Source organism: Chiloscyllium punctatum, chromosome 28 (assembly GCF_047496795.1).
Source record: "Chiloscyllium punctatum isolate Juve2018m chromosome 28, sChiPun1.3, whole genome shotgun sequence".
Classification (NCBI taxonomy): Eukaryota; Metazoa; Chordata; class Chondrichthyes; order Orectolobiformes; family Hemiscylliidae; genus Chiloscyllium; species Chiloscyllium punctatum.
Genome location: NC_092766.1, coordinates 14,650,077 through 14,669,039, shown reverse-complemented (window position 1 = coordinate 14,669,039; position 18,963 = coordinate 14,650,077). Strand labels below are relative to the sequence as shown.

The following is an 18,963-nucleotide window of genomic DNA, read 5'->3' as shown; positions in this document are numbered from 1 at the left end:
CTGTATCCCATCCTTCCTAACTTTATGAATGAGTCTACCATGGAGAACCCTATGAGGAGGGAAAATTAACGTTTTGAGTCTGATGAACCAGGTTACCTTCTCGAACTCACAATCTACACTGTCATCCCCTGGATTTGGGGAGAAAAACTACAACTCCCGGCATCCTTGGCGTCCGAAGAAACATCAACACGGCGTGATGATACCGGAAGCGGCTACAACTCCCGGCATCCTTGGCGTCCGATAAAACTACAACACGTGGGATGACGGTGGCGGAAACGACGATGAACACCCAGCATCCTTTCTGCCTAAGAAAAACTACAACAGCTGGGAAACCGGCACCGGAAGCGACTACAACCCCCGGCATCCTTGCTACCTGAGAGAAAACGACCGCAGCGGGGGAATCCATCACCGGAAGCGGATGCAAGCGCGCCTTTGTAAACGCGGACTACAAATCCCAGCAGGCTTAGCGAGGGACAGGGCGCACGCAGCAGACGTCGATCGCGGCACGTGGTCAACGTCCTGCCCACCAGCGGGAACGGGGGACCGGGATTGGGCGGAGGCCGGTGGCCAATGGGAATCGCGGTTGCTGGTGGCAGGGAGAAGGCAGCCGTTAGAGAGAAGGCCCCGGCAAAATGGTGTTGGAAAGTACGATGGTGTGGTGAGTGAGACGGGAATAAATAAATACATAAAGACAGGGGGGAGAGAGATAGCGGGCAATGGGAGGGTCCCGGGAAAACCGGGGGGGGAGGAGACTCAGACCCAACTCCTGAGTCATCCCCGGGGAGGCCGACACTCGAGCCCGGGGATTGGGGCCGACTCTGTCCCTCAGCGGGAGCGCCACCAGGAGAGCGGGAGGTTCACCACCGCCCCCCACTGTCCCCCCCCCCCCCACTGTCCCCCCCCCCCCACTGTCCACCCCCCCCACTGTCCCCCCCCCCCCCCACTGTGTCCCGTCCCCCCCCCCACTGTCCCCCCCCCCCCACTGTCTCCCCCCCCCCCACTGTCCCCCCCCCCCCACCCCCACTGTCCACCCCCCCCCACCCCCACTGTCCACCCCCCCCCCCACCCCCACTGTCCACCCCCCCCCACCCCCACTGTCCCCCCCCACCCCCACTGTCCACCCCCCCCACTGTCCCCCCCCCACCCCCACTGTCCACCCCCCCCACTGTGTGTGTAAACTGCCCCCCCCGTGTGTGTGTGTAAACTGCCCCCCCCGTGTGTGTGTGTAAACTGCCCCCCCCGTGTGTGTGTGTAAACTGCCCCCCCGTGTGTGTGTGTAAACTGCCCCCCCGTGTGTGTGTGTAAACTGCCCCCCCCAGTGTGTGTGTGTGTAAACTGCCCCCCCCATGTGTGTGTAAACTGTTCCCCCCCCCGTGTGTGTAAACTGTTCCCCCCCCCATGTGTGTAAACTGTCGTCCCCCCCGTGTGTGTGTGTAAACTGTCGTCCCCCCCGTGTGTGTGTGTAAACTGTCCCCCCCCCCGTGTGTGTAAACTGTAGTCCCCCTCCCCGTGTGTGTGTGTAAACTGTCCCCCCCCCCGTGTGTGTAAACTGTCCCCCCCCGTGTGTGTGTGTAAACTGTCGTCCCCCCCGTGTGTGTGTGTAAACTGTCGTCCCCCCCGTGTGTGTGTGTAAACTGTCCCCCCCCCCCGTGTGTGTGTGTAAACTGTCCCCCCCCCCCCCGTGTGTGTGTGTGTAAACTGTCCCCCCCCCCGTGTGTGTGTGTAAACTGTCCCCCCCCCGTGTGTGTGTAAACTGTCCCCCCCCGTGTGTGTGTGTAAACTGTCCCCCCCCGTGTGTGTGTGTGTAAACTCCCCTCCCCCGTGTGTGTGTGTGTAAACTCCCCCCCCCCCCCCGTGTGTGTGTGTGTAAACTCCCCCCCCCCCCCCGTGTGTGTGTGTGTAAACTCCCCCCCCCGTGTGTGTGTGTGTAAACTCCCCCCCCCCCCCCCCCGTGTGTGTGTGTGTGTGTAAACTCCCCCCCCCGTGTGTGTGTGTGTAAACTCCCCCCCCCCCCCCGTGTGTGTGTGTGTAAACTCCCCCCCCCCCGTGTGTGTGTGTGTGTAAACTCCCCCCCCGTGTGTGTGTGTGTAAACTGTCCCCCCGCCCGTGTGTGTGTGTAAACTGTCCCCCCCCGTGTGTGTGTAAACTGCCCCCCCCCCCGTGTGTGTGTGTGTGTAAACTGTCCCCCCCCGTGTGTGTGTGTGTGTGTAAACTGTCCTCCCCCGTGTGTGTAAACTGTCCCCCCCCCCCGTGTGTGTAAACTGTCCCCCCCCCCCGGGTGTGTAAACTGTCCCCCCCCCCCGGGTGTGTAAACTGTCCCCCCCCCCCGTGTGTGTAAACTGTCCCCCCCCCCCGTGTGTGTAAACTGTCCCCCCCCCCCGTGTGTGTAAACTGTCCCCCCCCCCCGTGTGTGTAAACTGTCCCCCCCCCCCGTGTGTGTAAACTGTCCCCCCCCCCCGTGTGTGTAAACTGTCCCCCTCCCCCGTGTGTGTAAACTGTCCCCCCCCCCGTGTGTGTGTAAACTGTCCCCCCCCCCCGTGTGTGTAAACTGTCCCCCCCCGTGTGTGTAAACTGTCCCCCCCCCGTGTGTGTAAACTGTCCCCCCCCGTGTGTGTGTGTGTATAAACTGTTCCCCCCCGTGTGTGTGTGTGTGTATAAACTGTTCCCCCCCCGTGTGTGTGTGTGTAAACTGTTCCCCCCCCCGTGTGTGTGTGTGTGTGTAAACTGTCCCCCCCGTGTGTGTGTGTGTAAACTGTCCCCCCCTGTGTGTGTGTGTGTAAACTGTCCCCCCCCCCCCGTGTGTGTGTAAACTGTCCCCCCCCGTGTGTGTGTAAACTGTCCCCCCCCGTGTGTGTGTGTAAACTGTCCCCCCCGTGTGTGTGTAAACTGTCCCCCCCCCGTGTGTGTGTGTAAACTGTCCCCCCCCCCGTGTGTGTGTGTAAACTGTCCCCCCCCCGTGTGTGTGTGTAAACTGTCCCCCCCCCCCGTGTGTGTGTGTAAACTGTCCCCCCCCCCCGTGTGTGTGTGTAAACTGTCCCCCCCCCCCGTGTGTGTGTGTAAACTGTCCCCCCCCCCGTGTAAACTGTCCTCCCCCCCTCGTGTGTGTAAACTGTCCCCCCCCCCGTGTGTGTGTGTGTGTGTAAACTGTCCTCCCCCCCTCGTGTGTGTAAACTGTCCCCCCCCCGTGTGTGTGTGTGTGTGTAAACTGTCCTCCCCCCCTCGTGTGTGTATGTACTGTCTCACCCCCCCCCCCGTGTGTGTATGTAAACTGTCCTCCCCGTGTGTGTGTATGTATGTAAACTGTCCCCCCCCATGTGTGCGTGTGTGTGTATGTAAACTGTCCCCCCCCATGTGTGCGTGTGTGTGTATGTAAACTGTCCCCCCCCCCCGTGTGTGTGTAAACTGTCCCCCCCCCGTGTGTGTGTAAACTGTCCCCCCCCCCGTGTGTAAACTGTCCCCCTCCCCCCCCCCCCCCCCCCCCCGGTGTGTAAACTGTCCCCCTCTCCCCCCCCCCCCCCCCCCCCGTGTGTAAACTTTCCTCCCCCCCCCTCCTCCCCCCTTCCCCCCCCCCCCCCGTGTGTGTAAACTGTCCCCCTCCCCCCCCCGTGCGTGTAAACTGTCCCCCTCCCCCCCCCGTGTGTGTAAACTGTCCCCCTCCCCCCCCCCCGTGTGTGTAAACTGTCCCCCCCCCCCCCCGTGTGTGTAAACTGTCCCCACCCCCGTGTGTGTATGTCACCTGTTCTCCCCCCCCGCGTGTGTGTGTGTGTATGTATGTATGTAAACTGCCCCTCCCCGTGGGTGTGTAAACTGTGTCCCCCCCCCCCCCCGTGTGTGTGTAAACTGTCCCCCCCCCGTGTGTGTGTGTAAACTGTCCCCCCCCCTCCGTGTGTGTGTGTAAACTGTCCCCCCCCCTCCGTGTGTGTGTGTAAACTGTCCCCCCCGTGTGTGTGTGTGTAAACTGTCCCCCCCCCCCCCGTGTGTGTGTAAACTGTCCCCCCCCCGTGTGTGTGTGTATTTATGTATGTAAACGCCCCCCCGCGTGTGTTAACTGTCCCCCCCCCGTGTGTGTGTGTGTATATTTATGTATGTAAACTGTCCCCTGCCATGTGTGTGTGTAAACCGTCCCCCCCCGCCGTGTGTGTATGCAAACTGTCACCCCCGTGTGTGTGTGTGTAAACTGTCCTCCCCCACGTGTGTGTAAGTAAACTGGTTTCCCCCCCCCCCCCCCCCCCGTGTGTGTGTGTGTGTACACTGTCCCCCCGAGTGTGTGTAAACTGTCGTCCCTGCGTGTGTGTGTAAACTGTCCCCCCTGTTTGTGTGTGTGTGTGTCTGTATGTAAACTGTCCTCTCCCATGTGTGTGTGTGTGTGCGTATGTATGTAAACTGTCGACCCCCCCATGTGTGTGTATGTATGTATGTAAACTGTCTTCCCCCCCCCCCCATGTGTATGTAAACTGTCCCCGACCGTGTGTGTGTATGTAAACTGTCCCCCCTCCCCCGTGTGCGCGTATGTGTGTATGTAAACTGTCCCCCCTTCCCCGTGTGCGTGTATGTAAACTGTCCCCCCCCGTGTGTGTGTGTATGTATGTAAACTGTCCCCCCGTATGTGTGTATGTAAACTGTCTTCCCCCCCCCCCCGTATGTGTGTATGTAAACTGTCCCCCACCGTGTGTGTATGTACTGCCTCCCCCCCCCCCCTCGTGTGTGCGTATGTGTGTATGTAAACTGTTCCCCCCCCGTGTGTGTGCGTATGTGTGTATGTAAACTGTTCCCCCCCCCCCGTGTGTGTGTATGTATGTATGTAAACTGTCCCCCCTCCCCCGTGTGTGTGCGTATGTGTGTATGTAAACTGTTCCCCCCCCCGTGTGTGTATGTATGTAAACTGTCCCCCCTCCCCCCCGTGTGTGCGTATGTGTGTGTGTAAACTGTCCCCCCCGTGTGTGTGTGTGTGTGTAAACTCTCCCCCCCCCCCCCCCCCGTGTGTGTGTAAACTGTCCCCCCCCGTGTGTGTATAAGTATGTATGTAAACTGTCGACCCCCCCCCCCCGTGTGTGTATGTAAAATGTCCCCCCCCCCGTGTGTGTATGTAAACTGTTCCCCCCCCCCCCGTGTGTGCGTATGTGTATGTACTGTTCCCCCCCCCTTGTGTGCGCGTTTGTATGTAAACTGACCCCCCCCCCGTGTGTGTGTATGTAAACTGTCCCCGACCGTGTGTGCGTATGTGTGTATGTAAACTGTTCCCCCCCCGTGTGTGTGCGTATGTGTGTATGTAAACTGTTCCCCCCCCCCAGTGTGTGCGTATGTGTGTATGTAAACTGTTCCCCCCCCCCGTGTGTGTGTATGTATGTATGTATGTAAACTGTCCCCCCCCCCGTGTGTGTGCGAATGTGTGCATGTAAACTGTCCCCCCCCCGTGTGTGTGCGTATGTGTGTATGTAAACTGTTCCCCCCCCCCCCGTGTGTGTATGTATGTAAACTGTCCCCCCTCCCCCCCCCCCGTGCGTGCGTATGTGTGTGTGTAAACTGTCCCCCCCGTGTGTGTGTGTGTGTGTGTGTGTGTGTGTGTGTAAACTCTCCCCCCCCCCCCCCCCCGTGTGTGTGTAAACTGTCCCCCCCGTGTGTGTGTGTGTGTGTGTGTAAACTCTCCCCCCCCCCCCCCCGTGTGTGTGTAAACTGTCCCCCCCGTGTGTGTATAAGTATGTATGTAAACTGTCGACCCCCCCCCCGTGTGTGTATGTAAAATGTCCCCCCCCCGTGTGTGTATGTAAACTGTTCCCCCCCCCCGTGTGTGCGTATGTGTATGTACTGTTCCCCCCCCCTTGTGTGCGCGTTTGTATGTAAACTGACCCCCCCCCCGTGTGTGTGTATGTAAACTGTCCCCGACCGTATGTTTGTATGTAAACTGTCCCCCCTCCCCCGTGTGTGCGTATGTGTGTATGTAAACTGTCCCCCCGTATGTGTGTATGTAAACTGTCCCCCACCGTGTGTGTATGTACTGTCTCCCCCCCCCACCCCCCGTGTGTGCGTATGTGTGTATGTAAACTGTCCCCCCTCCCCCGTGTGCGCGTATGTGTGTATGTAAACTGTCTCTCCCCCCCCCCCCCCCGTGTGTGTGTATGTAAACTGTCCCCCACCGTGTGTGTATGTACTGTCTCCCCCCCCACCCCCACTGTCCCCCCCCCGTGTGTGTGTGTGTGTGTAAACTGTCCCCCCCTTCGTGTGTGTGTAAACTGTCCCCCCCCGTGTGTGTAAACTGTCCCCACCCCCGTGTGTGTATGTAAACTGTCCCCCACCGTGTGTGTATGTACTGTCTTCCCCCCCCCCACCCCCACTGTCCCCCTCCCACTGTCCCCCCCCCCCCCGTGTGTGTGTGTGTAAACTGTCCCCCCCCTTCGTGTGTGTGTGTAAACTGTCCCCCCCCCGTGTGTGTAAACTGTCCCCACCCCCGTGTGTGTATGTCACCTGTTTCCCCCCCCCCCGTGTGTGTGTGTGTATGTGTATGTATGTATGTAAACTGCCCCCCCCCGTGTGTGTGTGTGTGTGTGTGTATGTATGTATGTAAACTGCCCCTCCCCGTGGGTGTGGGTGTGTAAACTGTGTCTCTCCCCCCCCCCCCCCCCAGTGTGTGTAAAAACTGTCCCCCCCCTCGTGTGTGTAAACTGTCCCCCCCCGTGTGTGTGTGTAAACTGTCCCCCCCCCGTGTGTGTGTGTAAACTGTCCCCCCCCCCCCGTGTGTGTGTGTAAACCGTCCCCCCCCCACGCCGTGTGTGTATGCAAACTGTCACCCCCGTGTGTGTGTGTAAACTGTCCTCCCCCACGTGTGTGTAAGTAAACTGGTTTCCCCCTCCCCCCCCCCCCCCCCTCCGTGTGTGGTGTGTGTGTGTGTGTGTGTGTACACTGTCCCCCCGAGTGTGTGTAAACTGTCGTCCCTGCGTGTGTGTGTAAACTGTCCCCCCTGTTTGTGTGTGTCTGTATGTAAACTGTCCTCTCCCATGTGTGTGTGTGCGTATGTATGTAAACTGTCTTCCCCCCCCCCCCATGTGTATGTAAACTGTCCCCGACCGTGTGTGTGTATGTAAACTGTCCCCCCTCCCCCGTGTGCGCGTATGTGTGTATGTAAACTGTCCCCCCTTCCCCGTGTGCGTGTATGTAAACTGTCCCCCCCCGTGTGTGTGTATGTAAACTGTCCCCCCCCCCCCCCGTGTGTGTGTGTATGTATGTAAACTGTCCCCCCGTATGTGTGTATGTAAACTGTCTCTCCCCCCCCCCCCCGTATGTGTGTATGTAAACTGTCTCCCCCCCCCCGTGTGTGTATGTAAACTGTCCCCCACCGTGTGTGTATGTACTGCCTCCCCCCCTCCCTCGTGTGTGCGTATGTGTGTATGTAAACTGTTCCCCCCCCCCCAGTGTGTGCGTATGTGTGTATGTAAACTGTTACCCCCCCCCCCGTGTGTGTGTGTATGTATGTATGTAAACTGTTCCCCCCCCCGTGTGTGTATGTATGTATGTAAACTGTCCCCCCTCCCCCGTGTGTGTGCGAATGTGTGCATGTAAACTGTCCCCCCCCGTGTGTGTGCGTATGTGTGTATGTAAACTGTTCCCCCCCCCCGTGTGTGTATGTATGTAAACTGTCCCCCCTTCCCCCCCGTGTGTGCGTATGTGTGTGTGTAAACTCTCCCCCCCCCCCCCCGTGTGTGTGTAAACTGTCCCCCCCGTGTGTGTATAAGTATGTATGTAAACTGTCGACCCCCCCCCCCCGTGTGTGTATGTAAAATGTCCCCCCCCCCCCCCCCGTGTGTGTATGTAAACTGTTCCCCCCCCCCCCCGTGTGTGTGCGTATGTGTATGTACTGTTCCCCCCCCCCTTGTGTGCGCGTTTGTATGTAAACTGTCCCCCTTCCCCGGTGTGTGCGTATGTATGTAAACTGACCCCCCCCCCCCCCCACCGTGTGTGCATATGTGTGCATGTAAACTGTTCCCCCCGTGTGCGTGTGTATGCATGTAAACTGTCCCCCCTCCCCGTGTGCGCGTATGTATGTAAACTGTCCCCCCTCCCCCGTGTGTGCATATGTGTGCATGTTAACTGTTCCCCCCGTGTGCGTGTGTATGCATGTAAACTGTCCCCTGCGTGCACGTGTGTGTATGTATGTAAACTGTCCCCCGCGCGCGCGTATGTATGTAAACTGTCCCCCCCTCCGTGTGTGCATATGTGTGTATGTAAACTGACCCCCCGTGTGTGTGTTTAAAAACTATCCCCCCTCCCGTGTGTGTGTGCAAACTGTCCTCCCCCCACGTGTGTGTGTGTGTAAACTGTCCCCCCCCCGTGTGTGTTTAAAAACTGTCCCCCTGTGTGTAAAAACTGTCCCCCCCCCCCCCCGTGTGTGTTTAAAAACTGTCCCCCTGTGTGTAAAAACTGTTTCCCCCCCCGTGTGTGTAAACTGTTTTCCATCGTGTGTGTGTGTAAACTGTCCCCCCCCCCCCGCGCGCGTGTGTGTACGTGTAAACTGTCGCCATGTGTGTGTGTGTGTAAACTGTCCCCCCCCCCCCGTGTGTGTGTGTGTAAACTGTTTTCCCCTGTGTGTGTAAACTCTGTCCGCCCCATGTTTGTATGTAAACTGTCCTCCCCCATGCGTGTGTGTGTGTAAACTGTCCCCCCTCGTGTGTGTGTGTAAACTGTTCCCCCCCCCATTGTGTGTGTGTGTATTTATGTATGTAAACTGTCCCCCCCCGTGTGTGTGTGTGTAAACTGTCCCCCCCCCCGTGTGTGTATGTAAACTCTCCCCCGTGTGTGTAAACTGTCCCACCCGTGTGTGTAAACTGTCCTCCCCCCCCCCCATGCGTGTATGTATGTAAACTGTCCCCCCCCCGTGTGTGTGTGTGTGTGTGTGTGTGTGTGTGTGTGTGTGTGTAAACTGTTCCCCCCCCCCCCCGTGTGTGTATGTAAACTCTCCCCGTGTGTGTAAACTGTCCCACCCGTGTGTGTAAACTGTCCTCCCCCCCCCCCCCATGCGTGTATGTATGTAAACTGTCCCCCCCTCCGTGTGTGTGTATGTAACCTGTTACCCCCCGCGCGTGTGTGTGTAAACTGTCCCCCCCGTGTGTGTTTAAAAACTATCCCCCCCATGTGTGTGCAAACTGTCCTCCCCCCACGTGTGTGTGTGTGTGTATAAACTGTCCCCTCCCTGAGTGTGTGTATGTATGTAAACTGTCGTCCCCGTGTGTGTATACACTGTCGTCCCCGTGTGTGTATACACTGTCGTCCCCGTGTGTGTGTACACTGTCGTCCCCGTGTGTGTGTACACTGTCGTCCCCGTGTGTGTGTACACTGTCGTCCCCGTGTGTGTGTACACTGTCGTCCCCGTGTGTGTGTACACTGTCGTCCCCGTGTGTGTGTGTAAACTCTCCCCCCTATGTGTGTGTAAACTCTCCCCCCTATGTGTGTGTAAACTCTCCCCCCTATGTGTGTGTAAACTGTCCCCCCCCCGTGTGTGTGTGCAAATAGTCCCCCCACCGTGTGTGTGTGCAAATAGTCCCCCCACCGTGTGTGTGTGCAAACTGTCCCCCCCCGTGTATGTAAACTGTCCCCCCCCGTGTGTGTGTGTAAATTGTCCCCCCTGAGTGTGTGTGTAAACTGTTCCTCCCCCCCCCCATGTGTGTGTGTGTATACACACTGTCCCCCCTGAGTGTGTGTAAACTGTTCCTCCCTCCTCCCTCCCCCCCCCTTCCAGTGTGTGTGTGTGTGTAAACTGTCCCCCCCTTCCAGTGTGTGTGTGTGTGTAAACTGTCCCCCCCCCGTGTGTGTGTGTAAACTGTTCCCCCCCCCGTGTGTGTGTAAACTGTCCCCCCCGTGTGTGTGTGTGTCTGTGTGTACACACTGTCCCCCCTGTGTGTGTGTGTGTGTGTAAACTGTTCCCCCCGAGTGTGTGTAAACTGTTCCTCCCCCATGTGTGTGTGTAAATTGTCCCCCCTGAGTGTGTGTGTAAACTGTTCCTCCCCCCCCCCCCCCCCCCCCCCCCCCCCCAATGTGTGTGTGTAAACTGTCCCCCACCATGTGCGTGCATGTGTAACCTGTCTCCTCCTCCCCGGTGTGCGTGTGTGTGTATGTACTTCCTCCAAGCCTTGTTCCCCTTCCAATTTCTCGAAGCTCCTATCGCCCCCTACAATCCTCTGAGATCTCTTTCAGTTGCAGTCCCTTGCACTCTCCTGAATCCCATTGTTCCCCCATTAGTGCCATGCTTTCTGTTGGTGTACTAAACTCTGGATTTCTCTCCTTTAACCCCCTCTGTCCCCCTCCCTCCATCTGTTTTTTCGAGCCCGTCCCTTTTAGCTTTTTGGTTTTTTTTTTTGACCCTGAACTGGAGGAGGAGGAGGTGGTCCTTGGGTGACTTCCGAGGGGTCTGAACAATCAGCTCCAATGTATCGAGTGCAGGCAGCAGCTGGGAGGCTCCTTGTTAACCCACTTTGGGAGCTGCTATCTCTCACAGGCTGCTCCCTGGGAAGCTGGGGGGTGCGTGGGGACAGGGTTGTGACCTGGTTGAGCACAGTATCGAAGAGGGGAGGGTCGCTCCGGTGGTGTGTGTGGACTCTTTGTGGGGCTGGTTTAGACACAGAGAGCCTGTGTTTGAAACCACGAGTGCTCAGCAGTGAGAGTTGAACTGGTACAGGCCATCGGTCTAAACACGCATGAGCTTGTTTCACTGCTCTCCTTCCTTGTTCTTCTTCTTGACCCACTCCTCGGGGTGACGAGAGTGACTCAGGGACTGTCGTGTTGTCCCAGTGCTGCAGCTATTACTCGGGTTCAGCTCCAAGGCTCCACCGTAAGGTGGGACGGTTCAGTGGGAACTGCCTGGTGTTCAGTACCATTTCTACCCGAAAACCTCGACTACGCCCCTCCTTGATGCCTCCTCTTCCGCCTCGGAACCCTTCAACCCCAGGGCATCAATGTGGACTTCACCAGTTTCCTCATTTCCCCCCCCCCCCCCCCCCCCCCTGTGTGTGTGTGTGTGTGTGTGTGTAAACTCTGTCCCCGTGTGTGTGTGTAAACTCTGTCCCCGTGTGTGTGTGTAAACTGTCCCCCCGTGTGTTACCCCAGTTCCAACCTTCCAGTTCAGACCTGTCCTACCTGCCAACCTCCCTTCTCACCTATCCACTCCACCCTCCTCTCTGACCTATCACCCCCACCCACCTTTGCTACCTTCTCCCCAGCCCCCCCCCCTCCCTCCCATTTACCCCGGAGGCTCCCTGCCTCCATTCCTGATGAAGGGCTTTTGCCCGGAACGCCGATTTTCCCACTCCTCGGATGCTGCCTGACCTGCTGTGCTTTTCCAGCACCGCTCTGATCTGAACACTGGTTTCCAGCATCCGCAGTCCTGACCTTTGCCCTCCTGATGCTGCCTGGCTCGCTGTGTTCAGGCCTCCTGCCTCAGGTACTTGAAACAGTCTGAACGCAGCCAGACACCAACAGCTGGCCTGACAGACAGCCACTAACATTCACACCACAGGAGTGCCAGTCTCCGAGTAAAGAGAAGCTAACTATCTGACCTTAAGGGTCAGTGACACAACCGTCGCTGAATAGAAGCTCCATTTGGATGAGCCAAGCAAATGCTGTTGCTCCAAGAGCAGCTCAGAGGCTGGGATTCCTGCAGCAAGTAACTCTTCTCCCTGACTCACCCCCCCCAAAAGCCTATCCCACCGTCGATGAGTCAGGAGGGTGAGGGAATACTCCCCACTCGACCCTGGACAGAGTGGGGGGGGGGGGGGGGGGCAGCTCCGAGAAGCTTGCCGATTTTGGGGGACTCTCTGAGCAAGTTGTTTTGAAAAGAGGTTAAATTCTTTTTAAAATCCAGGGTTGATTGATTGGCAGCACGTTCTCAAACACCCACTCCTGACACTCAGTCGCAACAGTCTGTCCCATCTACAAGACCCACTGCAGCCAGGCTCCTTCCAAAAACCCATGACCCCCTCATTCATTCATTGGTGATTCCTTGCAGATTGGGGGGGGCGGGGGGGGGTGATTCTCAGGGTGAGTTTGTAGGTGGCTGTGCCCCTGTAAAGGGCAAGGACAGCAGCTACGTGGGCACAATATGATCCACAAGCTGCCTTCTGTCTGTCTGTCTCTGTCTCTCTCTCTACCTGTCTGTCTTTCTCTCTATCTATCTATCTTGCTGTCTCTCTCTCTCTCTCTCTCTCTCTACCTATCTCTGTCTGTCTGTCTCTCTCTCTCTCTCTCTCTCTATCTATCTATCTATCTATCTATATATCTATCTTGCTGTCTTTCTCTATCTCTGTCTCTCTCTATCTATCTATCTATCTATCTATCTATCTATCTATCTATCTATCTATCTATCTATCTATCTATCTATCTATCTATCTTGCTGTCTTTCTCTATCTCTGTCTCTCTCTATCTATCTATCTATCTATCTATCTATCTATCTATCTATCTATCTATCTATCTGTCTATCTGTCTATCTATCTATCTATCTATCTATCTATCTTGCTGTCTTTCTCTATCTCGTTGTGTCTCTCTCTCTCTCTCTCTCACTCACAGTTTGGCATTTCCCTCCCATTTCCCCTGTTCCCAGTCAGCACACTCCAGATGGTGATAGCCCTTGCCTTAACCGACTCCCCCACTCCTGTTGCTCTTTGTCTCTGTGCCTCCCTGGCGTCCAACCCTCCTGGTGGGCAGCTTCAGCCGTCCTCCTCTGTCAGGCCCCGAATCAGGTTCGACAAATTCTCCATCACCCACCCAGTGCGCTGCAAGAGGTTGGGGGGGGGTTGGTGTTAACGCCGTCAGGAATCTGCAAACCAGTTGCACAACAGGGTCCCAGAAGCTGTCTGTGGCAGGACAGGGTCGACGGCCTGAATGGTCTCCCCCTTCCCCCCCCCCCGCCCCCTCCTGAAGCAGGGAAGAGCCTTACTGGACAGGCCCGGTGAGGATTACATGGAGGCCAATGAAGTGAGGTTCCTTTCCCATTCTTGTCTCTTGCTCCCTCCCCGCCCGCAGTGTCGACAACAGCGAGTACATGAGGAACGGAGACTTCCTACCAACTCGGCTCCAGGCTCAGCAAGACGCCGTCAACATCGTGTGCCATTCCAAGACGCGGAGCAACCCAGAGAACAACGTGGGGCTCATCACACTCGCCAAGTGAGTGAGGCTTCTGCATCAGCCCTTCCCATCCCGGTCTCACTCGTCCCTCTGCCCTGTACTCGCTCATACCCCATCTTACGCTCTCCCTTGCGTGTAGGATGTTTCACTTCGGTGGGGTTGCTACATGAATGGACGGTGTTGTTGTTGCAGCCCACAGGTGTATCCTTGCAGGAATCGGTGACGGTCCCAGAGCTCTGGTTGTAGTCCCGATACCCTCCTGCAGCTTCGGCTGCTGCTGGTGGTTGCAATGATTTTGGTTGGCATTCAGTTCGCAAAGGGCCTTTGTGAAGTGCAGTTGCTGTTCTACCATTGGGAGCTCTCACATACTGGGAGAGTGAGCCACCTGACCGTGCCCGCGCTCTCAGCGCTGACCCCCCCCCCACCAACGACAGCGCCCGCTCCCTCGGCGTGTGTAGTTTCCTAGTGGTGTCGTCCTGAATCTGATATATTGTCCAATCTCCTCTCAGCAAGGTCTGCTTTGGCCAATCTTTCCCAGCATCCCCTCTGCCTTTCAGCCACTGTCTGTCCACCCTGTGACTCCCCTGGGTTTGAGCGTCGGAAGTAGCTGTGGCCTTGTGTGATTGTATGCGTAATTCTGAATGTCTCTCTCCCTCTCTCCCCCCACTGTCTCCCTCTCTCTGTTACTCCCTGGCCGTAGTAACTGTGAGGTGCTCACCACGTTGACCCCCGACACGGGTCGAATTCTCTCCAAACTTCACGCCGTCCAGCCCGTCGGCAAAATCAGCTTCTGCACTGGCGTCCGGGTGGCACATGTGAGTGAGAACGACCCCCAGCCGCGGGACCGACCTGCATTCAGCTAGCACTTTTTCAGGGCATGTGCTCTCTCTGAGGGACGCGAGACCTGTGCCAGCCAGTCTGCGCACTGTAAGATCCCACAAGCCCCGATGACTGGCCGGATTCTAATCCGCGGGGAGTGGCCAACGGGGTTTAGGGGTTTGGCAGTGGCTGCCGGCAAAGACATGTTGAAGGAGGGGGGGGGGGGCAAAGGGGGAGAGGGAAGGTGGGGATTGCTGCATGGCACTAGGTGCAGAACTGGGGGAGGTCTTGCGCGAGATAGCCCGGGACTTGAGTGCTTTGGTCGCCCCTGTTGAAATGTCGCTCCGTTTCTCCAGCTGGCCCTGAAACACCGCCAGGGCAAGAACCACAAAACCCGGATCATCGTCTTCGTGGGGAGCCCCGTGGAGGATAACGAGAAGGACGTGAGTACACCTGAAGCCCCGGTTTATGCGCCCCGATTCCAATCCCTCTCTCCCTTCACTTCACCGGACGGTACGATTTCGAATTGGATGCCTGATTTTTTTTTTAACAAGAAGACTCTGATCTCTCTTTGGGCTCCAGGGAGTAAGCTGGGAGGTTAGTCCTTGCTGAACGTCGGCCCACACCTCAGTGTCCCCCCCCATCGCTGGGTCTGACCGTCTGCCAGAAACCCCTAACCCAGGGCCACACTCTTTCTTTCCTAGAATCCCGACAGCATGGAAGCAGGCCGTTCGGCCCAACAGGTCCACCCCAACCCTCCGGACGGTATCCCACCCAGACCCATCCCCCTACCTTATTAATACATTTACTAACGCATCCCTGGGCACTACGGGACAATTGGGCGTGGCCAGTTCACCCTGACCTGCACACCTTTGGATTGTGGGAGGAAACCAGAGCACCCGGGGGGAAACCCACGCAGACACTGGGGGGAGAGAGAGGTGGGGAGAGGGGGAGAGGCGGGGAGACAGAGAGGCAGGGACAGTCTCTATGCCAGCACTGTGAGAGAGTGCCACCTACTGGATGAGGCTGTGGCTGCTGGTTATTAGTCATTCCCCCCCCAACTCCACAGTTTTTTCTCTCTCCCTAGAAGCAGACGAGTTGGTTTATTGGGAGAATTTTCTGAAACACCCTGGCGATGTCAAGACGGGCGCAGTAACCGAGAGTCCGCGCCTCTCCCGATTGGAGTCCACCCACTATCCGATTTGATTTGCTCTTCTTGTCATGTGTACTTGAGTACAGTGAATAGGGAGTAATGTCACCACACCAGGGCGCTGTCTGAGGTGCAAACACCTGGCTGCAGAATCCAACCAATCACCTCCCTCTTGCCGTGGGGTCTAAACCGACGTTCCCCGTTGAGATTTGGCATTCTTGTGATTGCGTCCTGGTGCCCGCGAGGGCAAGAATTTGGCCGGCGTATCAGAGAGATGGTGCAGTGTGCGCTCTGACCCAGACCGTGGGGAATAGAAGCAGGAGTAGGCCATTTGGCCCCTCAGCAATGCTGCACCACTCACTGGTGTAAAAATACAGCGGGTCCTGCGAGTGTATTCTGTCACAGGCTGACAATTTTTCCCGTTTATCCCCTGACTCTCCCTCTCCCTTTCTCTGTCCGTCTGTCTCTCTCTCTGTCTGAATCTCCCTCTCCCCCCTGTCCCTTGCAGTTGGTGAAATTAGCCAAAAGACTGAAGAAAGAGAAGGTGAACGTGGATATTGTGAACTTTGGTGAGGAGGTGAGTGGTGACGGTGGAGAGGGGGGCTGGTGTGTGAGGAGCCGAACTGTGGTTAGACTGACCGATGGGCGTCGGTGGGGAAGGGCTTGGGGCACTTCACTCTGTGCTGCTGCCGGCTCCCTGAATGAGGCCAGGGGGATCAGCTTTGGAGGAAGCAGCAGGCTTCAGGGCCTCACTGTGTGGTCACCACCAGGAGCTGCAGGGTAGGACAGTGGAGAGTGTGCTGCTGCGAAAGCACAGCCGGTCAGGCAGCATCCAAGGGGCAGGAGGGTCAACCTTTCGGGCATAAGCCCATCATCGGGAGTGTGATGCGACACTCCTGTTCCCACTGGCTGGGAGAATGTTACAGATGCCCCCACTCCCTAAATGTGTCACCCCCTCCCTATCTCTGTCACCCCCTCCAGCCCCCTACACCCCCTCCCTATCTCTGTCACCCTCTCCAGCCCCTATACCCCCTCCCTATCCCTGTCACCCCCTCCAGCCCCCTATACCCCCTCCCTATCTCTGTCACCCCCTCCAGCCCCCTATACCCCCTCCCTATCTCTGTCATCCTCCTCCAGCCCCCTATACCCCCTCCCTATCTCTGTCATCCTCCTCCAGCCCCCTATACCACCTCCCTATCTCTGTCATCCTCCTCCAGCCCCCTACACCCCCTCCCTATCTCTGTCATCCTCCTCCAGCCCCCTATACCCCCTCCCATATCTCTGTCATCCTCCTCCAGCCCCCTATACCACCTCCCTATCTCTGTCATCCTCCTCCAGCCCCCTATACCACCTCCCTATCTCTGTCATCCTCCTCCAGCCCCCTACACCCCTCCCTATCTCTGTCATCCTCCTCCAGCCCCCTACACCCCCTCCCTATCTCTGTCACCCCCTCCAGCCCCCTATACCCCTCCCTATCTCTGTCACCCCCCTCCAGCCCCCTACACCCCCTCCCTATCTCTGTCATCCTCCTCCAGCCCCTCCACCCCCTCCCTATCTCTGTCACCCCCTCAGGCCCCCTACACCCCCTCCCTATCTCTGTCACCCCCTCCAGCCCCTACACCCCCTCCCTATCTCTGTCACCCTCCTCCAGCCCCCTACACTCCCTCCCTATCTCTGTCACCCCCTTCAGCCCCTACACTCCCTCCCTATCTCTGTCATCCTCCTCAGCCCCCTACACCCCCTCCCTATCTCTGTCACCCCCTCCAGCCCCTACACCCCCTCCCTATCTCTGTCACCCTCCTCCAGCCCCCTACACTCCCTCCCTATCTCTGTCACCCCCTTCAGCCCCTACACCCCCCTCCCTATCTCTGTCATCCTCCTCCAGCCCCCTACACTCCTCCCTATCTCTGTCACCCCCTTCAGCCCCTACACCCCCTCCCTATCTCTGTCACCCCCTCCAAGCCCCCTACACCCCCTCCCTATCTCTGTCATCCTCCTCCAGCCCCTCCACCCCCTCCCTATCTCTGTCACCCCCTCAGGCCCCTACACCCCCTCCCTATCTCTGTCATCCTCCTCCAGCCCCCTACACCCCCCTCCCTATCTCTGTCACCCCCTCCAGCCCCCTATACCCCCTCCCTATCTCTGTCATCCTCCTCCAGCCCCCTATACCACCTCCCTATCTCTGTCATCCTCCTCCAGCCCCCTACACCCCCTCCCTATCTCTGTCATCCTCCTCCAGCCCCTACACCCCCTCCCTATCTCTGTCACCCCCTCCAGCCCCCTACACCCCCTCCCTATCTCTGTCATCCTCCTCCAGCCCCCTACACTCCCTCCCTATCTCTGTCACCCCCTTCAGCCCCTACACTCCCTCCCTATCTCTGTCATCCTCCTCCAGCCCCCTACACCCCCTCCCTATCTCTGTCACCCCCTCCAGCCCCTACACCCCCTCCCTATCTCTGTCACCCTCCTCCAGCCCCCTACACTCCCTCCCTATCTCTGTCACCCTCCTCCAGCCCCTACAGTCCCTGTGTGGGGTGGGGAGGGTGCGTGTGTGGGTTTTGGGATGGGGCTGGGGATTGTTTTGACACTCGGGTCACTCTCTCTCACGTGCTCTCTCGCTTTCGCTCTCCCTCCAAAATACACCCTATTACACCGTGTCTCCCCCTCCCCCCGCTAGGGGCCCTGTCCGCGTCTCCCCCCCCCCCCCCCCCCCCCCCCCCGCCTGCTCGGGGCCTGTTGTGTCTCTAAGCCGCTGTCTTGCTCCTCCCTTCAGGAAGCCAACACAGAGAAGCTGACGGCCTTCATCAACGCACTCAATGGGAAGGACGGAACAGGCTCTCACCTGGTGACAGTGCCCCCTGGCCCAGCCTGGCAGATGCCCTCATCAGCTCACCCATCCTGGCTGGGGAGGGCGGGACCATGCTGGGTCTCGGAGCCAGCGACTTCGAGTTTGGAGTGGACCCCAGCGCGGACCCCGAACTGGCCCTGGTGAGGCACAGGGAGTGGGCGCCCTGGGCGGGTCAGCACCGAGGGAGCGGGTGCTGTGGGAGGGTCAGTGCTGAGGGAGTGGGCGCTGTGGGAGGGTCAGTGCTGAGGGAGTGGGCACTGTCGGAGGGTCAGTACTGAGGGAGCGGGCACTGTGGGAGGGTCAGTGCTGAGGGAGCGGGTGCTGTGGGAGGGTCAGCGCTGAGGGAGTGGGTGATGTGGGAGGGTCAGTGCTGATGGAGCGGGCGCTGTGGGAGGGTCAGTGCTGAGGGAGCGGGTGCTGTGGGAGGGTCAGTGCTGAGGGAGTGGGTGCTGTGGGAGGGTCAGTGCTGTGGGAGCGGGTGCTGTGGGAGGGTCAGTGCTGAGGGAGCGGGTTAGCGTGATGTTACCTGGCTCAATTTTGCTGACAGTGGGATATGTGCAGTTCCCTGACTGACTGGAATTCTCTGCAGGCTCTCCGTGTGTCGATGGAGGAGCAGCGACAGCGTCAGGAAGAGGAGGCGAGGCGCGCTGCCGCTGCATCCGCTGTGGAAGCTGGAATTGTGACCCCGATGAATGAAGGTGGTGATTTGACCCCGTACTGTACCCTCCGCTCGGATTCCTGTCAATGTCCTCTCAGTCTGTCTTCCCAGTTGCCAGAAACAGCCGTGTGTCTGTGTGCTATTGAACCACAGGAGGCAGCACACCTGCTGCTCCTTCCCAACTAGCCAACCGCGGAGATAGTTCCCATCGGAAACCCGCTGTGAAAGCTGCTCACTGAGCTGATTGTACTGCGGGTGGATCCTTCCTGAGCTCCCAGTATTCCTCTTTAATTGTCGCGATTGAATGGTTCCGGTCTGATTTGTCTGCTGTGCTGGCTGGGATTCAGGTTACTATTTCTGTCTGGGAGATGGGTGCTCAGCCTG

The 18,963-nt window shown here is 58.0% G+C and overlaps 1 protein-coding gene across 1 annotated transcript; it reads left to right on the top strand.

The window, feature by feature from the left end:
- The first annotated feature begins 517 nt into the window (after positions 1-517).
- On the top strand, positions 518-18,956 carry LOC140454025 (26S proteasome non-ATPase regulatory subunit 4-like). Its single transcript, XM_072548969.1, is given in 8 exon segments — positions 518-658; positions 13,003-13,143; positions 13,805-13,919; positions 14,280-14,366; positions 15,582-15,650; positions 17,847-17,937; positions 17,940-18,061; positions 18,511-18,956. Coding segments are annotated over 8 exon segments (906 nt in total). The 5' UTR covers positions 518-632; the 3' UTR covers positions 18,766-18,956.
- Positions 18,957-18,963: the final 7 nt, after the last annotated feature.